The sequence below is a fragment of the Camelus bactrianus genome, chromosome 12 (assembly GCF_048773025.1).
Source record: "Camelus bactrianus isolate YW-2024 breed Bactrian camel chromosome 12, ASM4877302v1, whole genome shotgun sequence".
In the NCBI taxonomy this organism is placed as follows: domain Eukaryota; kingdom Metazoa; phylum Chordata; class Mammalia; order Artiodactyla; family Camelidae; genus Camelus; species Camelus bactrianus.
Window position 1 is genome coordinate 19,053,041 of NC_133550.1, and position 26,040 is coordinate 19,079,080.

The following is a 26,040-nucleotide window of genomic DNA, read 5'->3' on the forward strand; positions in this document are numbered from 1 at the left end:
TTACTATTGGAGGTAAAAACAACCAATAAAATCTCATTCATTTGAAAAAAATCTCATTCAAAACAATCTCAAAAATTCTGCTTCATTTCATGGTCCCCATCGCCTCTCTGAGATTGTCCCAGTGAGGCTCCCATCGCTTTATAGACCTTGCTTTCGAGGTTGCATTTACCTCCTGGACCCAATCCCAGTGTGTGTGTGTGCGCCCTCCACTTCAGACAACAGTCACAAGCCCAGGTTGTTGGCTGTGCTCCTGACCCACTGGCTCTAAATCAGAGGTTTCCATGACTGTGTCCTTGGGTCCAGTTAATTGGCCAGAACTTAGAGATACATGGGGCAAGGGAGGGAACCAAAAGCGTCTGTCCTTGTGGAGCTGGGAGCCCAGCCGGTGGCGCGTGGAAGAGTTCTAGTCCCCAGTATGGGTGCTCTTTGAGCCTCCTCCTTTTCCTGGTTTTTATGGAGGCCTTATTACATGATTGATCAACTCATTGGCCATTAGTGATTGAGTCCGCCTCTAGCCTCTTCTCTCCCCGGAGGTCAAGGGGTGGGGCTGAAAATTCCAACCCTCTAATCACAAGGTTGGCTTCATTGACAACCAGCCCTCATCCTTAGGTGCTTTCCCAAAGTTGCCTCATTAACATGACAAAAGATATTTATCACTCTCAACACTTAGGAAATTCCAAGGATTTGGGGAACTGTGAGCTGGAAATGGGGATGGAGATCAGACAGATATATTTTTATAAAAAATCACAATATCACACCACTGTAACCACCTGTTTTTTGATTTGTGATGCTGTGTGTCTGAAATTCTTTTTCCCCCTTACATACAATTGATGACCCCTCAGGAATTGAAATCACAGCCATCCATGTGGGGGAAAACGTGAACTCTGCAAGCCTTTCATTTCTAGGAGGAAATATAGTTTCAGGTGGATTAACCTAAATCCCCTGAGTATGAGTTTTTAATTCCCTAATTCCCTGACATGGAGTGATTTCATTGAAGAGATTGATTTAATCTCTTGCAGTTGATGGATAAACTCTTTGCTAAATTTCAAAACACAGATTTGTCCTTTGCTGCTTGACCTCTAGGTTGGGTCGTTGATCCCTCGTGATGGCGTTTATTGAGGATTTGCGTTTTTATTAAACTGAGATTGCTAAATCAGAGGTGCTTTTGTGTCTGTTCAGTCTGTACCGAGCTGTATGTGTGCCCTGTGGTCTGACGCATTAAAATTACTGAATCGATTTCCTTTTAAACGCACTGCTTCATAAAAGGGCGTCTGTATTGCCTGCAGATGACATGGTATTCCTCTTAAGTGTAAGCATAAAGAGTACGGAACATGACTCATTTTATAGTTAAAAATGGAGGGAGATTTATAGAAGACATACATTTTACAGCCTCTATAACTTGATGTACAAAGATGACTTTAATGCCCTGAGTAGCAAAATGTAAAAGTTGCGTTAGTGGTAAATTAATTATTTGTTTCTGTGTAAATAGTTTATTTTTAATCAGGGGTGATATTCACATGTCTATTTTTGGCTTGTGTTGCATTTTAGGGTTGTCGACCCTATATTTTTGCTGCTGTCCATTTGTAAATCCACTCAGAAAAGAAGAATTTGGACTAATTTTTTGACCCCAGGTACTTTCTAAACATGATGCATTTCAAAAGTGGACTCGAATTAACTGAGTTGCAAAACATGACGGTGCCTGAGGATGACAACGTTAGCAACGATTCCAACGATTTCACCGAAGTAGAAAATGGTCAGATAAACAGGTGAGTATTTTTCCACCAACACTTTCTATCCGATGAAAAAAGTGCCTCTAAAATCTTATTCTGGTTTTCAGTTATTTTCTTGAATTATTCATTACTAAAGTTATGCTGCATTTGAAGCCGTAATTTGAATTTCATATGTGACATCTGTTGGGCATCGCCAGCAATAGCAGATGAAGCAAATAGGAAAAGTAATTTATTCATCCTTTCAAATCTTTCAATTGAGTCTAATCAAAATGTATAAATACATTGGACCCCAACCAGCCCTAACTTTTCAAAAAGCTCTGTGCTTATGAATTCGACAGACTGGAGGCATTTCCCTGCAGGCCGTATCTGAATGTGTACTACAGGCCTCTGGCCTCGCCCGCATTTTAATCCAGGAATGGTTCAAGTCACGTTGGCCAATGTTCCCACGTTAAAACTACAAGTACGTCATTACCAGCATCATCTGTAACTTGGATTTGAAGTAATAACAATAATGATTGAGCCCAAGTGGCTCTATGAGAAACTAGAGTAGAGAACTAGCACATGAAAGAGAAAGGAGAGAGGAGGTGGGGGGCGGGCAGGAAGAACCTGGGCCTGGGAGCTCCCACCCTCAGCTGTGACCCCAGCAAGTCCTTCCATCCCTTGGGTCCTGTGTTTCTTAAGTTACAAGAGTAGGACCCGGTGGGAGGGTACAGCTCAGTGGTAGAGGGCAAGCTTAGCGTGCACAAGGTCCTGGGTTCAATCCCTAGTACCTCCATTAGATAAATAAATAAACCTAAATACCTCCCCCATCAAAAAAAAAATTTCTTTTAAAGAGTAGGATCAAAAATTATCACACTGTATATCTGAAATATATGTAGTTTCCTATACGGGAATCATACTATAATAAAGTTGTTATAAAAAAAAAGAGTAGGGCAAATGTCTATTTTTTTTTTTTAATGACTTGGGGCATTCTCTGACCTTCTGATTTTATAGCCAGCTTATATGGAGCCTTTAGCAGGAAGCTCTCCAGCTTGGGAGTTAGTGGTGTGGTTTGTTTGAAGCCTCGGGCTGCCTGAAAGGCTGGGAGGAGAGCGTGGACTCTCCGGGACTTAATTCATTAGAACACCAACCATGCAGCACTTTGGGGTGGGGAGGTGGCGGTCAAATGGACGAAACATTGTGACAGCTAACCAGGCATCTTCGTAGCAATCATTTCTGGTCATCAGCTCTGCATCCTGGGACAACGCGTGATGGAGAGGCCAGAGTCGGACTTAGGGGCCATCGTGGACACACACGCAGAAGTTTTGGCCCTGCCTCTCCTCTTTCTCTTCCTTAAATGCTCTTAGATACTTCCTCGTTATCTTCTAAGTATTTACTGTGTTGTGATAGTTCTTATTGTTCGACTCAAGTTTGCTGCTTTTATCTTTTCTGCATAATTATTAATAATAACTACCATTTCTTGAGTGCCAGGTGTGTTTACACGTATTGCCACTGATCCTTATAACATCATGCAATTTTTTTTGCAAATAAGGAATATTTTTTAAAAATTAAAAAAAAAATTTTTTGCAGAGGGAGGTAACTAGATTTATCTATTTATCTATCATTTATCTATCTTATCTATCTAATGCCTGTCTGTCTATCTTTCTTCCTATCTACCTTTCTTCCTATCTATCTATTATCTATCTATCTAATGGACGTACTGGGATTGAACCCAAGCCTTCATGCATGCTAAGCATGTGCTCTACCATGCAGCTATACCCTCCCCCCTCGCAAATAAGGAAAATTTAAAAATTCAGTTTACCAGTAAGAAACCTGAGGCTCAGAGAAATAAAACAACTTGCTCCAGGGCACACACAGATCTGTCTGAAATGCCTGACTTTTCTACACTGTCCCGCTGCCTCTGATTAAAATGCTCATGGATTAGTGAAAGAGATAGTCTGTCTGTACCACCTATTAAACTCTGTTCAGCTCCACCAGTGCTGTGTTACACTCTGTGCTCCTGGAGTGTTCTGTAGTCACCACTGACCTCCACTTAACAGCGGATGGGGTTCTAACCATTCCACAAGTAGGACATTTCGAGTTTATAATGAGGTTTCATTCCTAAAGCAGTGTGAATCTTGGGGACCTTAAGATGAGAGTCTTTTACAGTATTCAGTTTAGAATCTGACCTTTATCGTTAAAAGTTTTACTTACGAAAAATATTGTTCTGGAGGTGATTACCGCTTGCAGTGGTTGGAAACACCCCTTCTCCACCCGGACTTGGGCACCTGCCCAGTGAGCTCACTTCCCCATGGACAGTGACTAAGGCCATGAGCCACATGGCCCGAGCGTGGGCAGGCGCTGACCACTTGTTCTGCAGAATTTGGTTCCACTGTTGCCAATGCAATGCGATGCATTTGTTTCTTTATTTTATCTCCCCCCTTTCATTGACACGGTTGATGAATCTTGCTTCATTTCTGGCTCTAGAACAATTTAAACTGAAAACAACATATTACAGCATGAAATCAAAAAGATAAATCACAGTGAAAAAAAAAAAACCCACCGTAATTTCAGCAAAGATCCACCCAAATACCTCTCCCTTTTCTTGCAGCTTTTTCACGTTGGTGGGAGGAAGGGAGGCTCAATGATATGAATCTAAGAGAACCGTCTCCCAAGGCAGTGAACGTCTAGGTAACAGTGCTTCTTTTTAGGGAGCTAGAGAAAACATTGAAGGCAAACGTTGACCTCTGATTACCTGGCATCCAGCTGATAGCTTTGCCTGGAACCTTTGTACTAGGATACGAGAGGAATGACTTTTTTAAAGTTTAGTTAAAAACGGAGTAGAACCATTTGGGCATTGGGTCTCCTGCCCTTATTCTAGTTCAGTTGTTTTATTTCATGCCCTAATTTGGGGGTTGGAGTCACGGAAATCTATAGCCGGCACGGCAAAACCTTCCGAAATGTCTATTAGACCAGGACTGCTGACGTTTTAATGTGTGTGTGAAACTCCTGGCAACCTTGTTACCGGCAGATTCTAATTCAGTAGGTCTGGGACTGGTCCTGAGATACTGAGTTCTTGCAGGCTCCTAGGTAATGCCTATACAGCTTGGTCCACGGACCACACTTTGAGTAGCCAGCTCAAGACTTCCTCTCGATGCGAGCTTCTTGAGAGAAGGAACTACCTGAATCATCTTTGTTTCTCCCGTACCTTGTAATGATGTGATAGTGGTGCCCGGTACAGGGGAGATATTGCAAAGTATTTGTTAAATGAAAGAGAGAGATAGAGACAGAGACAGAGAGTAGCTATGTGTGTGGTTTGGATTTAGACTTGTATTGAATCCTGGCTCCATCCACACGTCTTGTGTGATCTTGTGCTTTAAGCCTCAGTTCCATCCCTGCAAAACAGGGGTAAAAATAATAGCTCACCTTATGGGGTTGCTGGGGACTAGTAAACAAAATATTGTTTATAAGTTAAGGACTCAGGCTATGCACTCAGCTAGCTTAGGCTCAAATCCTGGCTCACCAGTGTAGTTATGAGTAACATAACTTTGGTCAAATTACTTGTCTCTAAAATGGAGCTAATCATAGAGCTGGTCACATCTAATTATTGGGAAAATAGATGAGAAAACCCATGTAGAATACTTGGCACAGCGTCTGGCACTAGAAAACCTTTTAGTATAGAAGACAATCTGTAACAACGGAAGTGCAGCCCTCGTTCTTGGCAGACACTTCTTTTTCCTCCACCCCAAGGACTGATAATACTGTTTCCGGTTTTGGATGATTGCTGGTTGTTGTCACCTTAAGGCTGTTGAACTGTTAGTAGCTTATCCCAGCTGTATCTCGGCAAGTATTCACCTATTTTCTGATTTATCCACTGTTGTTCTCATCTCCAGGAATAGTTACTGTTGTTATGACCCCAGAAGCTTCTAACAAAATTTTGAGTTTCTCATTAAGATTTTCTTCAAAGACTTTGGGGCAACTCCTGTCACTGAAGCCTGCGTCAGCCTTTTGGTTTTCCTTGGTCCCTGTGCATCTTTCAGAGTTCATGAGCGACCTTTGTATCACTTGGGAGGACCCTTGAAAAGTTATCCCTTCTCTTCTTCTAATGTCTTTTCTGTATCTTAGGGAAGAAGATGCCATGACTTCCTCCTGTGTCCATGTTTTCATGTCAGAAAATTCTTTCCTGGCTTTATCCACTCCTGTTATAATGGGAGTCTCTTTTCTCCTGTTTTCAGTGGAGTTTATCCACCAAATAAGGCTTTGCTGACCTCTCAGTCTTCTCCTTAAATGCCTGCTATTTCTTTCATTCGTTCGTGTTTCCCAGTCTCTGTTACATGTTTCTTGCCTCGTTTTTCTCTTTTTCCTGTAGGGTGTTAAAATTTCAGGGGAAGAACCGGGAAAGGTCATTTAAGTTCAACCAGTCATCTCTTTGTGTGATAAATCCTCAGCTGAAACCCTGTAATCTAGGAAGAACCTGATTGGTAGAGATTAAAACAGGAAGATTACCTTCCTATTGTGTAGCCCCCTCCTTAATTGGATTGTTGCTGTTGTTGATTTATTTTTGGTTTTAAATAACTGCTCTATATTATTTGCCTCCCTTCACACGACCTCAGTATAACGCCTACATCCTTTTCAAGGCTTTGTTTATTGAAGGTCAGCACGACAGCCATTGTAGGTTTTCGTTTTGTTTTGTTCGCAGAATAATTCGCTACCAGAGTTGATCGAGTTCTGCTTTATGGGTACAGACCGACCTAGTGAAACTTTTTTTTTTTTAATAATTCTTTTATCATCCCACATGTCAAAGGCACCTTCTCCAATAGCCCATTTTTACTTCAATAAAGAGGTCTTGGCCAGAGGTCAGTGCTTTTTAACATGCAGTTGCATTTTGTAAATGGTGAGATAACAGAAACTTGTGATCAGCGGCTTGACTTAGTTATTTGAAAGGGACTTTTCCATTACAAAAAAAGGTTGGTTTTATTTTATTTAAGAAAAAGTTTGCAGAAAGACCATGCAAAGACTTACAGATGAAAAAGAAGAAAAAGTTGAAACATCAGAAAGAGAATAAAGAAGCTTTCTCTGAGTACTCACAGACATAGAAAACAAACTTAGGGTTACCAGAGGGGAAAGGGGGTGGAAAGGGATAAAAGGAAAGGGATAAAAGGAAAGGGAGTTCGAGATTTGCAGATACAAAATTCTATATATAAAATAGACAAACAACAAGTTTCTACTATATAGCACATGGAATTATATTCAATATCTTTTAGTAACCTATAATGAAAACTACGAAAACAAGTATATGTATGTCTATGTGTGACTGAAACATTATGCTGTACTCCAGAAACTGACACAACATTGTAAACTGACTATACTTCAATTAAAAAAAAGAAAGAAAGAAAAGAAAAGTCAGTTCAAACCAGGGTATCAGCGGGCTCATGGAAGATGAGGGCTGTGAACCGGCCCGGAGGCACTGGCTGAGAGGAAGACGGAGGGTCTCCTGAGGGGATAGTGGATTCCTCCTACTCGTTTTTCTGTCTCAGTTCTCAGAACACCCTGGTCTTCTCTCTGTCCTCACCCTCTGTTGGAAAGGCCATTTGGAAGAGCAGGGGGAGCTAAGGTTAAACGTTGAGGCACAGTCCAATTCAGCAGTACCTGGAATTGCAGGGCAAGCGATTGGTACTTGAAACTTTTTCAGTGAGAGAGCAAGTGGAGATTTGGGGGAAAACCTGTTAAGGCTGGCTGCAGAAAGTCTACAGGAAGAGGCAGAATCGGGAAGCACTTGACGCACAAAGTGTTTTAATGTGCTTTTTAATGGCTAGGCATCCCAGCAGCTCTGTAAGTCACTTCATTATCCTCGCCCTGCAGAAGGGCTGCGGCAGAGAGCCGGCAGGCAGGCGGGGGCTGCTCCCTCTCCCTCCCCTTCCACTGCAGCGACCCCCGCTGAATGCCCCTGTAGCCCGTCCTCCTCTGTCCACTTATTTTCTGCCATCAGTCTGGGGAGCATTGGCAGTCCTGGAACTCAGATCTGCCATAAACAGGAGGTTTATTGGTGTTCGGTTGGGTTTCTTTAAAAATGTTCAGGCTTTTCCCTTCTGGGCAATGATGCAGTAGACTTGAGCTGGTGATTAAAATTAGCCTGATGACATTCAGTCTTTTATTTAGTGGCAGCGCTAACTACGAGTCAAGTTCCTTTGGGAAAGTCCAGCATCCCTGTTTCCTGGGTCTGCCTGTGTGAAAAGGAGGGCTGCTCCCCCTTGACCCTCTCCAGCCAGATCTCTCAACCTTGATTCTGTGGAAGGATTTATAATATTGCAGGCAGGGTGGGGAGGGCGTAGCTCAGTGGTAGAGTGCACACTTAGCATGCATGAGGTCCTGGGTTCGATCTCCAGTGCCTCCATTTAAATAAATAAATAAATAACACCCCCCCAACTCCTGCCCCACCAAAAAAAATAAGAAATAAAATGTGAAGGGCAAAAGAAGAGTCAACACTCTTGAACTCCCAGAAGGGTCTCCAAAGACCTTGCGTTCATTATGTGGTTCCCTTGCTAAGAACCCGCAGAGCTGTTTCTCAGGACTCTGTCTTTTATGATTCCTCTGACTAATGCCCACCCCCGCCCCCGGGTTTTTCCTCCTCCGGATTCTTTATCTCATCTCCGGTTTGCACGACCTGACATTCCTATTCTGGTGTTAGCTGCTCTGGTCTCTCGGCTGGAACGTCAGCTCCTGCGTTTCAGGAGACCAAAGTTTTCCTCACTTCTTTTCATCTCTGACGGTCACTGGACAGGTTCTCGGCAAAGGCAGATGCTGAAGGAAATAAACACTGAGCGGTGGTCTCAGGGGAAGTTCATAGTGTGAATGGTGCCTGTCTTTGGTTTATCCTAGCAAAATAAGGCCACCCTGAGGAAGCAAAGCCAGGGAGAAGCTAGACTTAAAGATGAAAAAGGTAGATACCTAAAAACCAACATTGATGATATATATTATCTTTCATTTAAAACATGGTTTATTGTGAAATACAGCTTCATTCCAAAAAGCATCTGAAGATGCAGTGTATAGTTTAAAGATACATGCTTCTTTGTCTCATTCAAGTGGCTTTACGTTTATTAGTGAAAAATTCACTGTGATTAGTTCTTGCTGAAACGAGATAATGAAATTTCCGGAAGAGCCAAAAAGCATCCCTAACGTGTCTTCCTGGGACTTGCAGCAGTTTGCCTGTGAATGGACTTTTTTTTGACAGTAGCACTTGTTTCTGTTTTGTTCTTAATCTTTTTGTTGAAGTATAGTTGATTTACAGTGTTGTGTGCTTTTTTTAAACGGGAATTTTTTTTTTAATTAGAAATTCGGATGTTAACCCTAAGTATATCTGACAGTTCTTAAAGCATTCTGAATTCCCCCTTCTGTATATTTTGTACATACTCTACTCCATTCAGCCTGTCTGGATCGTTCCCATTGCTCTTGCTCTGTGCCTGGAGCTATACTGATGTTTCACATGTGCACTCGTTTAATTCTCCCAATAACATTGCAAGATAATGTAATGGTGTCATTCCCATTTCACAGATGAGGAAACTGAGGTAGCGAACTTGGGCCCTCAGAGCTAGTGAGGATTTGAACTGAAGTTCTGAATCCCATGCTTGCTTTAAGCCCTAGCTCTGCCCTTAATCATGGACCATATGCCCTGCCTCCCCCACCATAATTTCCTAGTCTGAACTCCTGTAGGCTGGTGACTCCATCACTCATCACGCGTCCCCATGTCCCCCTCATTGCCTGGTCTAGTGACTTGCGTACTGCAATTGCTGAAGGAATGTTTGATGGGGAAAGAGTTGTTTTCTTTTTCGCAGGGGAGAGGGAATTCCTATTTAATAACTTTGTACTCCAGGAATGTGAGCTCAGAAGGGATGCTGCCTCCAGTATTCTTTTAAATGCCAGCTTTATAGTATTGTTGACATCATTTAATTTTCTGTTAGAAAAAAACAATATGAAAGTTAACTTGCGTTGTTGATAGGATTTTAACTTACTAATTTTAAAATGACTCAAAATGTATAGCTCTTTTTGACTTAGGTTTTTTTTTTCGTTTCATCTCAAGATGAGCACCTGCTATTTGCATTGCTTTGTGCATAGTAGAGTGAGGGATATAAAAAGGAATGAGGCGATGTTTCTACCCTTGGAGTGCTTTTAGTTTATTTGGTAAAACAAGAATGTGGACAACTAATACTAGCAAAAAAACCAAAACGAAAAACAAAAACAAAAACAAGGGAAGGAGAGGGCGGTTGAATCGGGCTGTTAAACTCTTAGGTAACTGATAACTTTTCATGCGCGATGTTTTGTTAAGTAATAAGTCAGTCGTGACATTAAGCTTCAAATCATTATCATGAAATTAAATGATCTTACATCTCTTTACAGCAAGTTTATTTCTGATCGGGAAAGTAGAAGAAGTCTCACCAACAGCCATTTGGAGAAAAAGAAATGTGATGAATATGTAAGTGTCATTATAATAAAGGGTGCTTATTTTTTTAATTGCATAAATTGGGACAGATGTTTTTAATTCATCCAGCCTAGTACCAGAAGCATAGCTGTTTCTTCACCAGGCTGTTCCCCGGAGCCTACGTACTTTCTCCTGAAACCCATTAAAAAAGATAGATAACTAGACCACTAAGAAAGGATTCCTTGAATTTTATTTCCATGTTGGTTCCCGATAGTTCTTTAAAGACTTTGGCGTGATGGTCTTTCTTGAGGACTGTTTTGCTTATTGTGAATGTTTGTCTCTGCTCAGATTCCAGGCACCACCTCCTTAGGCATGTCTGTTTTTAACCTCAGCAATGCCATCATGGGCAGCGGGATTTTGGGACTCGCCTTCGCCCTGGCAAACACCGGGATCCTGCTTTTCCTGTGAGTGTTGACTGCAGTCCTTTCCATTTTAAAACTGTATTTTCTGTATGTTTCTGTTGCTCCACAGAAGAAATTGGAAATATTTCTAAATAGTTCTTATTATTACTTTTTACGTTTGATTAACTTTGCTAAGTTACCAGTACATACTTCTATATTGTTTGTTTGGATGGTTTTCCAAGCAGCACCTGATGTTTGTAAGAAAGTGGAAGGAGAAAATCTTTTTATTCATCAAAAATACCAAAATAAGCATTTGTGAAAAGGATAAAATATTAAAAATCAACTTTTGGGTTTTGTTTTTTTTTTTTTTTTGGTTTTTTTGGACTCTTGTCACTTTAAATCTTAGCTAGATAGTGAAAATATCAAGAGGTGTTTAGTTCAAGCAGTCACCACGTTGGTATGTGGATTGCTGTGGGACACGTAGTATATCCAAAGGTGACTGCAAATTTGTTGATAAGACGTGTTCAAGAAGCATAGAAGTTTTCAGTACTTTAAAGATGAAAAATTAGTGTGTACATTCCCTCTGAGATTCAATGAAAAGAAAAGGGGCAATTTTCTTTTGAAGTAAGTTCATCTCAAACTGTTGAAGGAGACATCCTGGCAATGTACAAAGGGCTTAATTTCAGTTGGAACGAGATGAAGACAGATCATAGGATTTATACCAGGGAAATTCCCACCCAGCCCGACTCCCCTCTCAGACTTCAAAGCGGTATCAGTGGTGCTTTGCCTGATGAGGCGAGGAGGAAATTCTCTTCTCCCGGAATCTTGCCTTTCCGCCCCTGACGGCAGTCCTGTTCTTCACTGGGCATGCTCAGTAGTCCTCACTGCCGGATCCACTGTTTTCTTGGAGGCAGTGACTGAAATGGCTACCAGTCCTTCCTGTAGAAAGACTTAGACTGTGATGGAAGTGCATTGCTACCCATTCCATTACTCAGCGATCAGAAATACCCATCCAGGCGGTGCCATATTGGTCCACAGCACTAGGGATTAACATTTCTTTCTTTTGTGTGAGAACCCACTAGGGTGTCCTTCTGAGAATCAGAGCAACTCTGTTTGGACAGTGAATTCAATACATCGTCTTCCTATTGTCAACCAAATCAATAAACCCAACTGTAGCCTCCTCTATTGCCCTAGCTAGATCCTTCTAGGTGGCCTTCCTACTTATGTATATCTTGAACCAAGTGCCAGGTTTGGGGGTAAAATGACAAGAGTTGGGCAAAATATTTCTGTGGTGATTTTTTTTTTTTGTACGTGTGAAACTCTGACCCTGTGGGGATACCACAGATGGAGATTGTGTAGCCACACTTGTGATTTTCAGTGCATTGACATGAAACACCTGACAGCTGATCCCAACTCCTCTTCTAAATGGCTGTGTGGTCCGGCAAGTTAGTTACTCTGAGCTTCACTTCCCTATTCTTTGAAACAAGGAAATTGCACTAGGAAAATCTCAGAACCCTGCTAACCTCCAAAACCCTATGGGTCTGTGACTATATTCAGTCATTCCAAAGCTGGAAATATGTTCATTTCAGTCATGTGCTTTATGTTGACTTCTTTCTTTTTAGTTATTGTCATATATCAAGTCATTTTAAGTTTATATAGCAGAAGGAGTCAATTCTTTGATGATGGTAACAACTCTTCTAGCTCTAACTTTATACCAGGAACTAGTCTGTTTTAGGCTGAATCCTTACAAGTCTAGGAGGTGGGTACTATTGTTAGTTCCCAGTTTCACAGATAAGGGAACTGAGGCATGGAGGGGAAACTTTTATTTGGGAATCTCTTTGTCACCATCCTGAGAATTCCCTTCACCTCTTCTCCGCTGGATCCCTTGTTCCCTGTATTCCGTTTCTCCCTCTTTCTGGATTTACCTCCTTGCTTTTGTTGCTGAGAAAGATTAAATAGGAATAAAATTTTGATGCCTTCATCTCTGAAAAAAATGTTTTTTACCCTGCCTTCATCTTTGATTGGTAATTTGGATATAAAACTCTATATTGTCAGTAATTTTCCTCCAGAGCTCTGAAGGCATTGCTCCATTGCCTTCTAGCTTTTTCTCTGGTGAGAATGCTTCTGATTCCTGATCTGTTGTATATGGGCAGGGTTTTTGTTTTAATTTTGCTTTTTTCCTGGAAACTTGCCAAATCTCTTTGTTCCCGATGTTCTGTCTCACAGTGATGTGTCTTGCTGTGTGCCTGGTACATCTTTTCTTTTAGAAATTCATGGTCTTCAGTTCTGGGACATTTCTTACATTGTTGTGTTGATGAATTCCTTCCTCCTCTTTCTCTTTTCTCTCTTCCTGGAACTGTTACCAAGATATTGGACCAACTGGACGAGCCCTGTAACTTTGTATTCTTTTCTTTCATTGCTATAATTTTTCACTGTACTTTCTGGGATATGCCATCAGTTTTCCCCAAGTCTTTACTGAATGTGTTTCTGTTATTCTTATTTTTTTATTTACAGGAGCTTTTAAACCTTCTTTGAATGTTTCCTTTTTATATTATTTTGTTTCTGTTTAATGATTTCACTCTTTTCTCTGAGGATTCAAATGGTAGTTTTTCCTCTGTTATGGAAAATTTCAGACATCAAGCAGAGAATGTAAAAGATCCCCAGGCTCCCTTCATCTTGTGACCAGGCTTTTTCAGCCAGCCCCTCACCCAGACTGCCTAGCAGCAAATCCCAGACATCACATTGTTTCATTCATAAATATTTCAGTGTACTTTTCTAGTATAAAAGGACTGTTAAAACACAACCAGAATATGTCTTACCCCGCAAACTGACCACAGCTCCTTAATATCATCAAATATCCAAACAATGTTTACATGGCTCTGATTATCTCATTTTTTAAAAAACAACTGAACTGGGCAGAAACACAGAAAAAGATTTCCTAAAAAACAACTGGATTGTTCAAATCAATCCTCAAATGAAGTCAGTATAGGGCAGTTGGTTGATATGCAGTTTAAGTCCCTTTTACTCTGTAGGTTCCCTCATTTCTTTCTCTTATTTTCAGTGCAATTTGTATGTTGAAGGAACTGGGGCCATTTGTCCCAGAGAGTTTCCCATAATCTGATTTCTGCTGATTGCACCCCCGTGGTGCAAGCTGATTTTTCTGTTTGTTTTGGACTCTTTCATTGTAAAGTCTTTCCTCAGATGTCAGGTGGTCCCTCTGTGCCTGCTGTATTCAAGAACTGTGCGGGGTGAAGGGGCACAAGGCTGATCTGAGCCCGGTGCGTGTGAGTGGGGCTTGTTGGAAATGGCTTCACTAGACGCGCTGTCAGTGGCCCTTCCCTTGGGGAACCAGCGGTGTCCGTTTCTCCTTGGCCGTTCAGGTCACCCAGAGAGGCTCTTCGGGTCACCTGCCTGTAGGGTCTGGGCATTGCTGCTGCCTTTTGGGGACCAGGTTGGGGAAAAGGGTTGGGGTGAATAACCCCAGATTTCAGTACGGTACACCTGCCCCGACAAGTTGTGCGGAGTCCCTCACCCAGAGACCTCTATTTTAGTTTCCAGAGAATAGCTTTTCTGTACATTTAAGTCTCTTTTGCTAGGATGGGAGCTTTCCAGAGTAGGTTCCTGATCTGGAGAATTGAGCTATTTCTTGAAAGAAGTTCAGCAGAGCCTCTTTATTTCCCCTGCCCCCTCCACTGTTCCCCACTTCCAGTCGTGCCATCAGGGCCTCTGGGGAGTCCTGTGGTGTAAATTGGATTGGTCTTGGCTGTCTTGCTGCCAATTTAAGGTGCAGCTCCCTCTCCTTTCCAGCTTCTGACATTTTCTTATTTTCTCTCCTCTCATGTTATTATTCTAGCCATTTAATGCCTTTAAAAAAAAAATCTCTTTACTGGATTATCGGAGCCAGGGGAGCAGGAGTAAGTTCTAGTGTTCCATCTAGCACTCCTGGAATTTGGTTTATTTTTAATTATACTGGTTCTGGGATACTTGATCTCGTATCTCCTGGCTCATCAGTTTCCGACTGAAGCAAAGAATTGGGTAAACTTGACTTTTAGAGTTGCAGGGAGGTTTCCCCAGGATAAAACTATCCTAGAGTGTTTGGTTCTTTGTAAGACGCAGGAATAGCAAGCCGAACACACCAGATCTTCAGGTTAAAAAGCTCACAGAGGTGGTTGTATAGAGAGACCCAGACTTAGGAGTTTTTCACACAGTATGGAACTCACTCTCCTACTCAGAACAAGGGCTCGCTCTGTGTGGTAAAGCCAGCTGCTTGCACAGCTGCTCGAAGCCAAGAAGCAGTTGGCAGGAGGGAGCCATTTCGTCTGGTACAGGGCCCTGTTCCAGACTCATATTGGCCAACATGGACAAGGAGTCCAAGCCTGGCCAGGCTTCTTTAGAAAAGCAGCTGGGAAGGCTCCGCCGTGTCTCCCCGAGGCTGGGTGCCGAGCTCTTCCCTGCGGTCATCTGGAAACTTGCTGGCGGGATTTCTTTTTCTTGGATGGGTTTGGGGCTCATGTTCTGGACCAAACCATAATGGCTGTCATTCCTGTTTAACACATACCTGATTCGGTTAGATTCCTTGAATTCTGCCCTATTTATTGTAGGGATGCTCTTAGGTTTTATGTCATCCTACATTCAGAGGAACAGGAAGTATGGTCATGGGCGTCTCAGTTTACAGTTGTTCTGTTGGAAATGAAATGGGGCTGTTCTCCGAACAGCAGTTTGGGGATGTGCTGGGGCACAAGGCGCTCGGGGTAAAATGCACCTGTTGAACTGAGTTTTCCTAACAGTGAGACCCAAGGAAAAGGCAGTGGATACTGAAAAAATCTCCCAGTGTGTCTCCCTTTCCTAGCCCCACTCTTTTTACACAGCTTTCCCGTAACTCCATCATAGCAAAAGAATACATTAAGAGTAAATATTAGCGTGGAAGAATGGTGGTTTTTATATTGCTTGTTATTTCACATGACCATCTCCCCGACCTCTGCCCAAAACAGGAAAGTTACATTTTCTAAGGATTTCTGTTACGGGCATACATTTAATGGAAAATGACTCTCTAAAGAACGTGTCATCTTCTCGCAGTGCTAGGTAAATGAGAGGTATATTACCCTACATAGAATCAAAGTAGTAAGTGCGTTACAGTTTTCTGTAACGTCTTGGCATGTGTTATTATTACATATTATTATTATTTTAGTCATGTAACCTTCAAGTTTAAAACCATGAAAAAGGAGAATTAATTCATGACGCTTCTGGGAGCTCAGAGAGAGATCATCGTTTATCATGAACACTGAGTTTGTAAACAATCTGTTTAAAATGGTTTAAGTTTTATTTTGGTTGATTATAATTCCAGGCTTTTTAGGGAGTGTTTTCCATTTTCTGTCTCACCTGGGTAGTGGTTGTGAGACTAAAAAAGATAATGTATCTAAAAGCGTACTTTGAAAGTGGCATGCAAAAAGACATTTACTAGTTAGCACCAATCCTATGGGGTGCTTGCTATGAGAAGTTAATGAGTGAGTGTGTGTGTGTGTGTGAGTGTGTGTGTGTGAGAGAGAGATGGAGAAGGTACCAGTAGTGCCTGGTCCTTAGTCACTGTTTAACAAAGTTAAAGTACTAATTAGATAGTTACTAAATAATGGTTAACATTTAATTTGTTAACCATCAAAGTATAACTTGGACAGTTACTAAATAATGTTCAAGTATTAATTCCGTGGTTACTAAATGGTGGTTAACATTTATTAAAATGTAACTATACACAGCATATTATCTCATCTAATCCCCACCAGCACCACTGGTGTTGTAAAATATTAGCCCCATTTTACAGATGAAGTAACTGAGTCTTAGTAACGACTTAGAAAGTAGGGGAGCCAGGGTTCCATCCAGGATTTCTAGACTCTAGAAGCTGAGTGATCTAAAACACTTACCCTGCCTTTTAGTGATGCCTTCAGAGGCCAAACTTGCATTATTAACGTATATCATGAGAGAAATGTTATTCTTATCAGTGGATACTTGCAAGTTAATACTTTAGCTCTTTAAAATCACCTTTCAAATCAGTCGGTATTCCTCAATTATGCTACTACTCTTTCCACCAAGAACCATCACCTTTATTGTAATGAAAAGACTTTTCTGTAATATCAGCTGTACCGAATTTTATATCGGGGGTGGTCAAGTTCCTGGTCACAGCAAATACAATATAACGCATATTGTAAAACCAGTAAACCTTCTAAGCTGCTTCATATTTGTCACATCTGTGCCTGACTTTGCCGCATGTGCTGTTTAAGATTTCCCACTGCCCTTGAACTTAATTCCTTTCAAGGATTTAACTAAACTTTTTGTAATTAAGAAATAAAAACCAAGTAGGGGTCGGGTGTAGCTCAGTGGTAGAGTGTGCGCCTGGCAAGCAGAGGTCCTGGGTTCAATCCCCAGGACCTCCATTAAATAAATAAATAAAATCTAGTCCCTCCCTCCACCCCCATACAGTGCTGTATGTCAGTTCTATCCCAATAAAACTGGAAGGAAAAACTTTTTTTTTTAAAAAAGAATTAAAAACTAAGTCATAGCAAAGTCAAGTAATACCAAGGCCGTTATTAGGGAAATGGTTAAGTAACCACAGAAGTTGCATAAAATAGAATTTTAGACAATTTAAAAGAGTAAAATAGTTGTATATGTACTGGTGTACGGGAAACATCCCCAGGAATATTACTACGGAAGAACAGACTGAGTACTGGGTGGAAGCGAGCACAGGGGGAGGTTGTGCACATGTGCACGTATTGCACAGGCTGTTTGGGGAAGGCACACAAGAAAATTGTTGCCAGTGGCCACTTCTGGAGAGTGACACAGGATCTGGGGGTGGGGTGGGAGTGGACACTTCATACTCTTTAAAGTATCTTTTTTACCATGTGCATTCAGGGGAAGAAACTAGTGGATAAAATTGGTTTTTTATTTTTTGGTTTTTTTTGCGAACTTAAAACCACTGCAATAAGACTTTTTCCTTTTTCTCCAGAAAACATGAGAAAAAAAATATTTTTGGTGTCGCTATTTAGACCACAAGAACTAGAATGAGTGATGGATGCAGTGCCACCTGTTCCAAACTGGATTTTCACTTCATCTCCCTTCAGATTGCCTCTGCGTCAGCCTCCTCTCCCCACTCTTTTCTGCAGGGGCCACCTGCACCGTGCTGGCTCCTTGGCCTTTCCACACACCTCCCCACCATGCCTTCCCTGTGCTTCTGAATCCTGGTGGTCCCGGAAGACCCAGGTCAGATGCCATCTCCAGAAACATTTCTCCCATCCTCCGGCGTGGAAGGGAGATCTCCCTTCTCTTTTCAGTGTCATCTTTATCGTTCTAATAAAAGCAGTCCTTCCGTCATTTAGGCGTATATTTTCCGTTCCCTACCCTACAAGGGCAGGATTTAAGTCTAAATCTTCCTTGTGCCCTATCTCCACAAATATAGATCAGTGCTTGCATATAGCTCATTCTCAGTTGTTCCCCTGAAATGAATGAATAAATATGTGAAAATTAGCCATAGTCTTACATATTCTTACAAGGCTTTAGGGCAAACTGTGGCTCTTATAATTTTGCAGACTTATCTAAGGGAAACAAGTCAGCCGTGAGGTTTGGTTCACCCTCAAATTTTAAATAGGCTGTGAAGATGTAATGAAAATTATCGAGTTAGCGAGGGGCTCACTACCCATTGGTTACTTTCCTGGGAGTGCCTCCTTCATTTGGAAATTCAGAACTGTTGGAGACTGTTAGGAAATTCTGTACAAGGTCAGCATCACTTTGTTAAAAAGGGCACTTGTTGTTCAATTGTTCTTAGCAAAAAGGACAGAAGTTGTCATTGTCAGTTTACAGCAATTACCTTCACTTTGTGGTGGACTGTTTGCTCCAGTTGTAGGTGACGTCATCTCTCTCTCTCTGTCTTTTTACCTTTGTGGACCATTCATCATTTTACCACCGAAAAGATGCAGCATTGTAGTGTCGATAATTACAGTGTTTACAAACAAGTCAGTAAAAAGCCATGCCAGTTAAGGGTGAATCTAAAAAATGAGGAACTCTGTAAACCAAGATCAGACCTCAGACCACCAGGTGCCTTCTCTCTATATTCAGTGTTTTACAGCTGAGCCTACAAAAGGAGTAGACAGAAATGGAATTATAGCAACAGACCCATCAACACACTGCCTGAATTCCGGTTCATGTACTATAGGTATTTGATCATTACTATCATGTCACCAGATGTCACAAAAATGGGCTTCTCCTTCTGTCAGGAGGGTCACAGTCTTCAAGAACTGCCTCAGCAATAGCTCTCTGGGGTCTCTAAACCTTTTTCAGCAAATTCTACCAAGTTGGAATGAGATCGGAGTGTACCTTTGCAAATACCCTGCGTGTTCTGGAACTGTCACTGCTTTATTACTTTATATATATTCCAGAAAGTTTGAATCACACCCACTCGGATGATAATTTTGCTCTTAGTGATAACAAAGATGGTCTGTGTGATATTTATCCAGTCATTCCTGGTAAATGTTAAGTCGTCTTCTCTGTGAGCTCCCAAGCCGGCAGTTCTTTGCCTCCTAAGGAAAGACCAAATTGGATTTTGTGATATCCAAACAGGGCGATGAAGAGGAAGTCAGTAGGGAACGCTGCTCTTCCGATGGTCCTTGGAGGTCGCTGGGGAGAGGCACACTCATCTTCCATCTCTTCAATCAGTTACTTGTTTTCAGAATTCTTTGAGTTACAGTCACCGTTCCTTAGAAATGATTTGAAGAGCGAATTGTTGTCCCTCAGCTGGCAGCAAAGCTCACTGGCATCAGAGTCTCTTGTTTGGGAATCATAATAGTGGCAGGGGAGGACGGGACAGTCGGCCTTGCCAGCATTGGGAGTGCATGTAGAAAGGACAGCGGCGGTGCCACTGAACTCCATTGAAATTCATTGGCTTGAGAAGCTTTTCAGAAATGGGGAAATAGGAGAGTGGTCCGGGTGATGCTAAAAACCGACTGCCTGTTTTGTAAACAGAAAGAGTTGGCAAGTGTGGCAGAGGAGTCCCACCCACTGTTTTTAAGAGTTGAAGAGTTACGCTTAGCTGATGACTCATCTGCGATGTGCCTGATTAGGGGTTCCAAGAAGTCGAGTAGTGCACTTCCCAGAGAAGCAGGAGTGTGTGTGTGTGTGTGTGTGTGTGTACGAAGTCCTGCCTGTGCTGTTGCATCTGATGCTACCCAAGGACAACAGCATGACCTCCGTTTTAGAGCACTGTGTTTTCCTTAGCCTGCAAGAGGCAACCTAACTGAACTGTCTAAGGTTTTAACAGTGCTGTCCACGGCCGTATTGCATAGAACGCCTGTCCTCTTTGCTCTTCTGGGCTACAGCAGGGCCGATGTGGATCAGCACAGCAGGTCCGTATAGCTCAGAAACTTGGGGTTTCAAGATTAGCTTGAACTTTTATTACTCACAGAGTAATGGTTGGTTTTGTAGATTGGAAAACTGCCCGTGTGTGAGCCAGTTAGTTTTGCTTTGTTCTGTGGCCACGGGCTTCGCCTTACATCAGTTACATGGTATCAGTGGTCTACATCCATATCAGGGTCTGCAAATTACAGCCTACGGACCCAAGCCACCTGTGGCTTCTGTTTGTATAGCTTGCTAGCTGAGAATGGCTTCTACTTTTTTGAAGGGTTAAAACGTATACACTGTTCCATGGAATCTTTATGACAACCCTGTTTATCATCCCCATTTTACAGATAAAGAAACTGAGATTCACAGAGGCTAAGTACCTTGCCCAGGATGACACCAGTTGGCGGTGGGATGGAGGGCAACAATGATATCTCCCTCTTAACTCTCCCATCGCTCCTTAAATGTGTGTTGTTACCATGGAAACGGAGTTGGACTATGTGAATGGAGCCCATAATCCATCATTCCTACTGGAAGGAGAGTCCAAAATACCCACCATGTCAGGCACACTCCTTTATTTAATGGTTACGTGAAACTCTTCACTCGGGAGTTCCATCTTTAGAGTATGATAAAGGGGGCATCGTTTTGGAAGGTAACAATGTAGGTTTGAGGAGAAGGGAAACCAGTTATCCTTGTGGAATGGAAGAAGAGGAAGACGGCCATGTCTAAGAGTTATAAATGGCACGCCCACAAAACCCACAGCCCTCTACCAACGACTGTAGGCAAAAACAGGAAGTGGGGGTGACACATGACTTGCCTTCACACTCGTGCATCTTCCTTATTTAACTCAGACTTCCTCCCAGCTTTCTTAACTTCGCAAAGCATCAGCTAGACTGAGGCATTCGATTTCTATCTGCGGGCCTCTTTTGAACACTTCTTTCTCTTTAGGATTATAGTAGACGTTACTTGATTTGGTCATCAGCGATGCGTAATTCTTTTTTAAGACAAAACAAAACACCTAACCAACAGTGAGAAGCTTTGCACCAAAGAAGTTAGATTGACCTACTAGGAAAGAAAGGGAATTGTACAAATCAATGGTCCCCACCTGTTCCCTGCCCAGCCTTTAAAAACCACCCCTTTCATTCTCGAGTTCAGTTTATAAGTATTATGAAGAATCGCATGCTACCAGATCCTGGGGTGCTGGTCCTCTGACCCCCCAAAATGTTAAAGTGTAATCAGGATTTAGGGACTAGGAAGTCCACTTTGGGGCTGAATGATTATATGTTTCTGCTCCTTTCCATAAGCACGTCATGAGCTCCTTAAATGAAATAGGGACTATATGAATAAACAAATACAATCCCCCACCAAAAAAGGGCTTGGAATAATAATACTATCATTTGAAAGGCTTCTTATATTTTTTATTTTAATACTATTCTTGTAAAGATAAGATAATCATTAAAGATGATTCTGAAGACGCACAAAATAAATATAAAGAAATCACCCAAAGCCGTACTGTTAAAAACAAGCTCTGTTAACATTTTGATGAATTTTACTCTTTAAGTTTTTTGGGTCCTGCTTTTTTGTACTATCTTTCTTCTGTGAACATTTGACTTTGGCAGACAAGAGAGCATGGTGGGTAAGGCCCTTGGATGGGTAAGGAGGCAGGCTTACCAGGGTTTGAGGGCTCCGATGATGCTAGCTTTGTGACTTTGGACAAAATACTCAACCTTCTCTGAACTTCAGTTTCCTTATCTGTAAAGTAGGTGGTAATACTGCTTACTACTCATACGGGACATGTTGTAGAAAGTGCTTAGTGTGGGCCTGATACAGTGAATGCCCCTAAATTTATTATTAGTAGTGCTCAACCATTTTATTAATTATATTGAATTCTCATTAGAGTAAATTAAAGCTCTCGGAAGTACATTTGCATGTAAAAGATAATTTTGAATTTGTCGAAGTATTTACCATTTTCACAGGAGTTAGAGACCCAGAACAACTTGTCCCTCTCTCCTAATTTTTGGACGTGTCTTCTTCCATCTACGGTCTCATTAAATGAACTTCCTCTGTGTTTCCTTTCCTGTGCACTTAAGCCTCTCCCGCTGGCATTGCCTTCCTGGTCCAGGAGCCACATTGCACCACCAGCTCCGCGCGTCCCCTCCAGACCCCCTGCTTCTGACCACACGTCCTCTCCTTCCCTCCAAGGCTCCCACCGTGGAGACTCACACTGTGCCTGTCCTTGCATGTCACTGAGGACCTCTGGGCTGTGCTTTCCTTCCCTGTCCAGCCTAGAGGTCACGATCCTTCATTTAAACCCCTCCTTTTCCCGCACCTGAGATGCCCTTTCTCCACTGGCACTCCGTCGCACGAGCCGGGAAAAGCCCTGAATCTCAGCTCTCACCAAGCAGATGGAAAACACTTCAGACCCATCCTCAGTGGGTCCGCCAGCTCTTCCTTCATCCCCAGCTGGCCCTCTCCTCTCTTCAGCAGTCCTTTATACTCTTGGTTCACTTCATTGATTTCTCTTAGGAAGAGTTGGGGATGGGATAGAAGGGGGTGGGTAGTTAGTGGAGATATGAGATGAATCACAAAGTTGGGGAGGAGCGTGTAGGGGGTGGAGACAGCCTGGAAATGTAGGAGGCGGGGGGAGGCCAGCACCACGGGGGAGGGACTGGAGTAGGATGATTGGCCAGAAAACAGAATGTTTCCCCCAGTTTGTCCAATTCCCTTGTCCTGGAGTTTTAAATTTCCTTGTCAATATTCTACCTCGACCAGCATCTCTGTCTGTGAGTTTGGGAGTGAGGGGCTGTGGCTGGTGGGAGATGATGTTAGATAGAAGCCAAACCAGTAATGAAGACCGCTTTTTATCCAGCAGGGGAGTTTTTATGTGGACTGTTCTAATCGTGAGGATGGTCAAGCTTTATGCTTTTAACCAGGTGTAGAAGAGGAAGGCGAATACAGTGTGGTGAGCCTCAGGTCCCTTTTGGAAGGAGAGACATAGCAGTGGGGGGGAGGGTGTGGAGTTGAAAGTAATTTAAAAATATATATCCTGGTGAAGGAAGTCATGCCCTAATGCCCTAGGAAGTCGACCAAAGGAAGCTGACGGGACTCACTTTCCCACTGAGACCTGGGCTGGGGCCGAGGAATGGTCATGGCTCAGCTGTAAGTGCTTCGCCGCAGTTCAGTCTCACCTGGCGCGGGGCGGCGGGGGTCCTTGTCACAGATAATCACACTGAGGGCGGCGGGGGTCCCTGCCACAGGTAATCGCGCGGAGGGCGGCGGGGGTCCCTGCCACAGGTAATCGCGCTTAACCCTGCCTGGGACCCCGCCTGCAGATGGTGTGGTGGCGCCAGTTCAGCGGTCGGTCGTGAGAAGCAGAGACACTCAGATGAATGTTTTTAAGACAGACATTTAGATGTTCATTGTTTAAGGCAGGAGTCAACGTTTTCTTGCAACAAATAGAGTAAGAAATATCTAGGAGTGTTTAAGAAGTAGTGGAGTTTTATCAGAGGACTGGAAATGGGCAAATTTCATCCTGGCTTTCAAAAATGATAAAAAGTAGGTCCCAAGCGATGTTCTAGAGCAAATGATCAAATAGCTTATTTATGTGCAATTACTGCAGAAGATACGGCTCTGTGGGGGCAAATAAGGTTTTTCCTAAATAGTCATGCTAAACTAACTTTATCTTCTGAGATAAGAGTGTGAACTGATAAGTCACAGGACTGGCCTGGGCAGAGTGTACCTTGATTTTAGCAAGATATTTGGCAGAATCTCACATGACTCAGGAATGAGATTCTAATATTTGTAAATTCACTCCTTCTTAATTAAGAGTCTGCTCCGTGCTGTTTGGTATTGTATGTAAGTAGGGAAATAGGACAGGCTAGGACTGTGAACGAAACCATCATGACCTGTCCTACAGTCTGGGGAAGGAGAAACATAACCAAGCAATAAAATAAAACATTTCCTCTGGCTGCTGGATCAGAGGGGGCAAGAAAAGGTAGACAGGCGGAGACTATCACAGTTGCCCAGAAATTAAAGGTGGTAGAGCCTCGGATTAGAGTAGTGGCCGTGGAGATGGCGAAAAGAAGCATATAGATTTGGGATCTATTTTGGAGGCAGTGAGAATAAAATTAGATATGAAGGATGAGAGAGTGGATGAGAGGTCAAGGATGACTTCCAGGTGTCTGGCTGGAGTAGCTGACTGGATGATGGGCCATTTTCCACATGGTCTTGTTCCATTTAGAGTTAGATGTGGATGAAGGTAGACAAGTTAAGGGAGCTGGATGGGGTAGGTGGTACATAAGTCAAAAGGATCAACAATTTTAAAAGATATCACAAGAGAAAAGGCAATGGAAGTAAGTGCAGAGCCTTGCACTTGACTTAAAAAAAAAAAGTACACAGGACAGAACCCGGAAGATTGGCCCAATAACCCCTCCCAGAACCTCAATAACAATGCAAAGTGTGACATGCTTCCATACAAATGAAAACCAAACCAGGCTGCCTTAAAAGAAGCAGGATGTCCAACTCAAATTAGTCATCTCGCTGTGCTTTGCACTGTTTGGATCCCAACTAATGTGAGAGCATTGTGCTCTCCTTGGCACACAGCCGTTAGAAAGGATGACTGAGAGACTGGACCACGACTGAGATGTAAACAGCCTGAACACACCGTCACAGGATGAACAGCAGAAAGTCCTGGAGATGTCTGAGTCAAAGAGCACAGTCTTAAAATGAGCACCATCAGATGGACTTCGAGGTGGAAGAGGGGTTTAGATTTCACATAGATTCATGTAGGTCCAGAGGGTGAAATAAGAACCCAGGATAGAAATAGCAGCAGTAGTTTCAGCTCTGCCTCAGTTCCAGTGCACAGCACTTTCCAGAAACAGGACGGGCTGCATGTGTGTCCCCTGTCAGAAGACACTTTGCAGACCTGATGTTTGTTGGCACAAGGTTGTGTTGGCACTGTCCCCGGTGAAAAGCTGGACAGGGTAGTCTCTAAAGGTCTCCCCCACATCCAGGAGCCTAGAATTCTGTTTCCTAACAAGCCTCTTTCTTCTCACGGGGCCCGAAATTTACCAGGATTTCCCTGCACCACATTTCTTCAAAGTGTCTCTGACACGAGGGTCCTCAAAATCCCTGACCGCATTCTTCACAAGACTACCTCTCCTGCTGCTGCTCCCCCAGGGCCCTTTTCTCTGTTCCCTGTTATCTGTTCTAGACCCCCTTCTCTTCAAGGCAGAACATAAGTCTGAAATATCAATACCTTGACAATTCAGTTGCCTCATGCTGAGGTTTGGTTCCCATTGAAATGTGCCTTTTCCAGCAAGCACCTTATGCCCCAGCCACCTTCAAACTTGTGGTCAATGGTTAGTGATGTGAAAACTTACATGATACCCAGATGAAATGAAAACATGAGTCGCTTCTCTACAAACTACCGTATGCAAAATAGATAAACAAAACGGTCTGACTGTGTACCACAGGGAACTGTATTCAATAGCTTGTAATAACCTATAATGAAAATGCAGAAAAAGAATATATATGTATGTATAACTGAATCTCTGTGCTGGACACCGGAAACTACCACGACATTGTAAATCAACTAGACTGCAATTAAAAAAAATTTTCTTTTTTTAAAGAATCACTTCTGTTCCGCTTAGCACAGGAAAACAAACTCTGTATACGAATATCTAATTGGACAAATCAGGTCACAATCATGCTCAAAATAGAAGAAATTTTCTAATAAGTCATTACATTCTCTCGTCATTCCTCCAGCTTCAAGTGGATCCTCTTAAACTATTCCAGCATTTATTATAACCAATTGGATAACTTATTGCTTCTTTCCAAAAAATCTAAATAGAGAGATGAACTTTTCTGAATTTTAATCCTATTAGAGCTAGAATCTGTTACAGGTTAAAGCAGTCTGAGAATTTTACATTCAGAGTTTGCTTCTTAGTGACCTGATAGAAAAATACCATTGTTTTCAGTCTTGGAAGGGAGGGTCCATATGTTGGGAGGGATGGAGAAAAGCCTCTTCAGGGGTTGACTGTCAGACTCAACGGGTCCTTTGGTTGGGGGTACAGCGTGAGGTCTCCCTGACATGGAAGCAAAGGGCTTGTTGTCATCACCATGGGAGGATCATTCTGTT

The 26,040-nt window shown here is 42.5% G+C and overlaps 1 protein-coding gene across 1 annotated transcript in view; it reads left to right on the forward strand.

Moving 5' to 3' along the window:
* The window catches only part of SLC38A1 (solute carrier family 38 member 1), a 65,396-nt gene that overhangs the window by 14,553 nt on the left and 24,803 nt on the right, over positions 1-26,040 (forward strand). The window contains exons 3-5 of the mRNA XM_010964175.3: positions 1,549-1,766; positions 10,104-10,179; positions 10,474-10,589. Of these exons, the coding sequence (XP_010962477.1) occupies positions 1,645-1,766; positions 10,104-10,179; positions 10,474-10,589 (314 nt within the window). The 5' untranslated portion in view covers positions 1,549-1,644. The remainder of the gene's footprint in view (positions 1-1,548; positions 1,767-10,103; positions 10,180-10,473; positions 10,590-26,040) is intronic.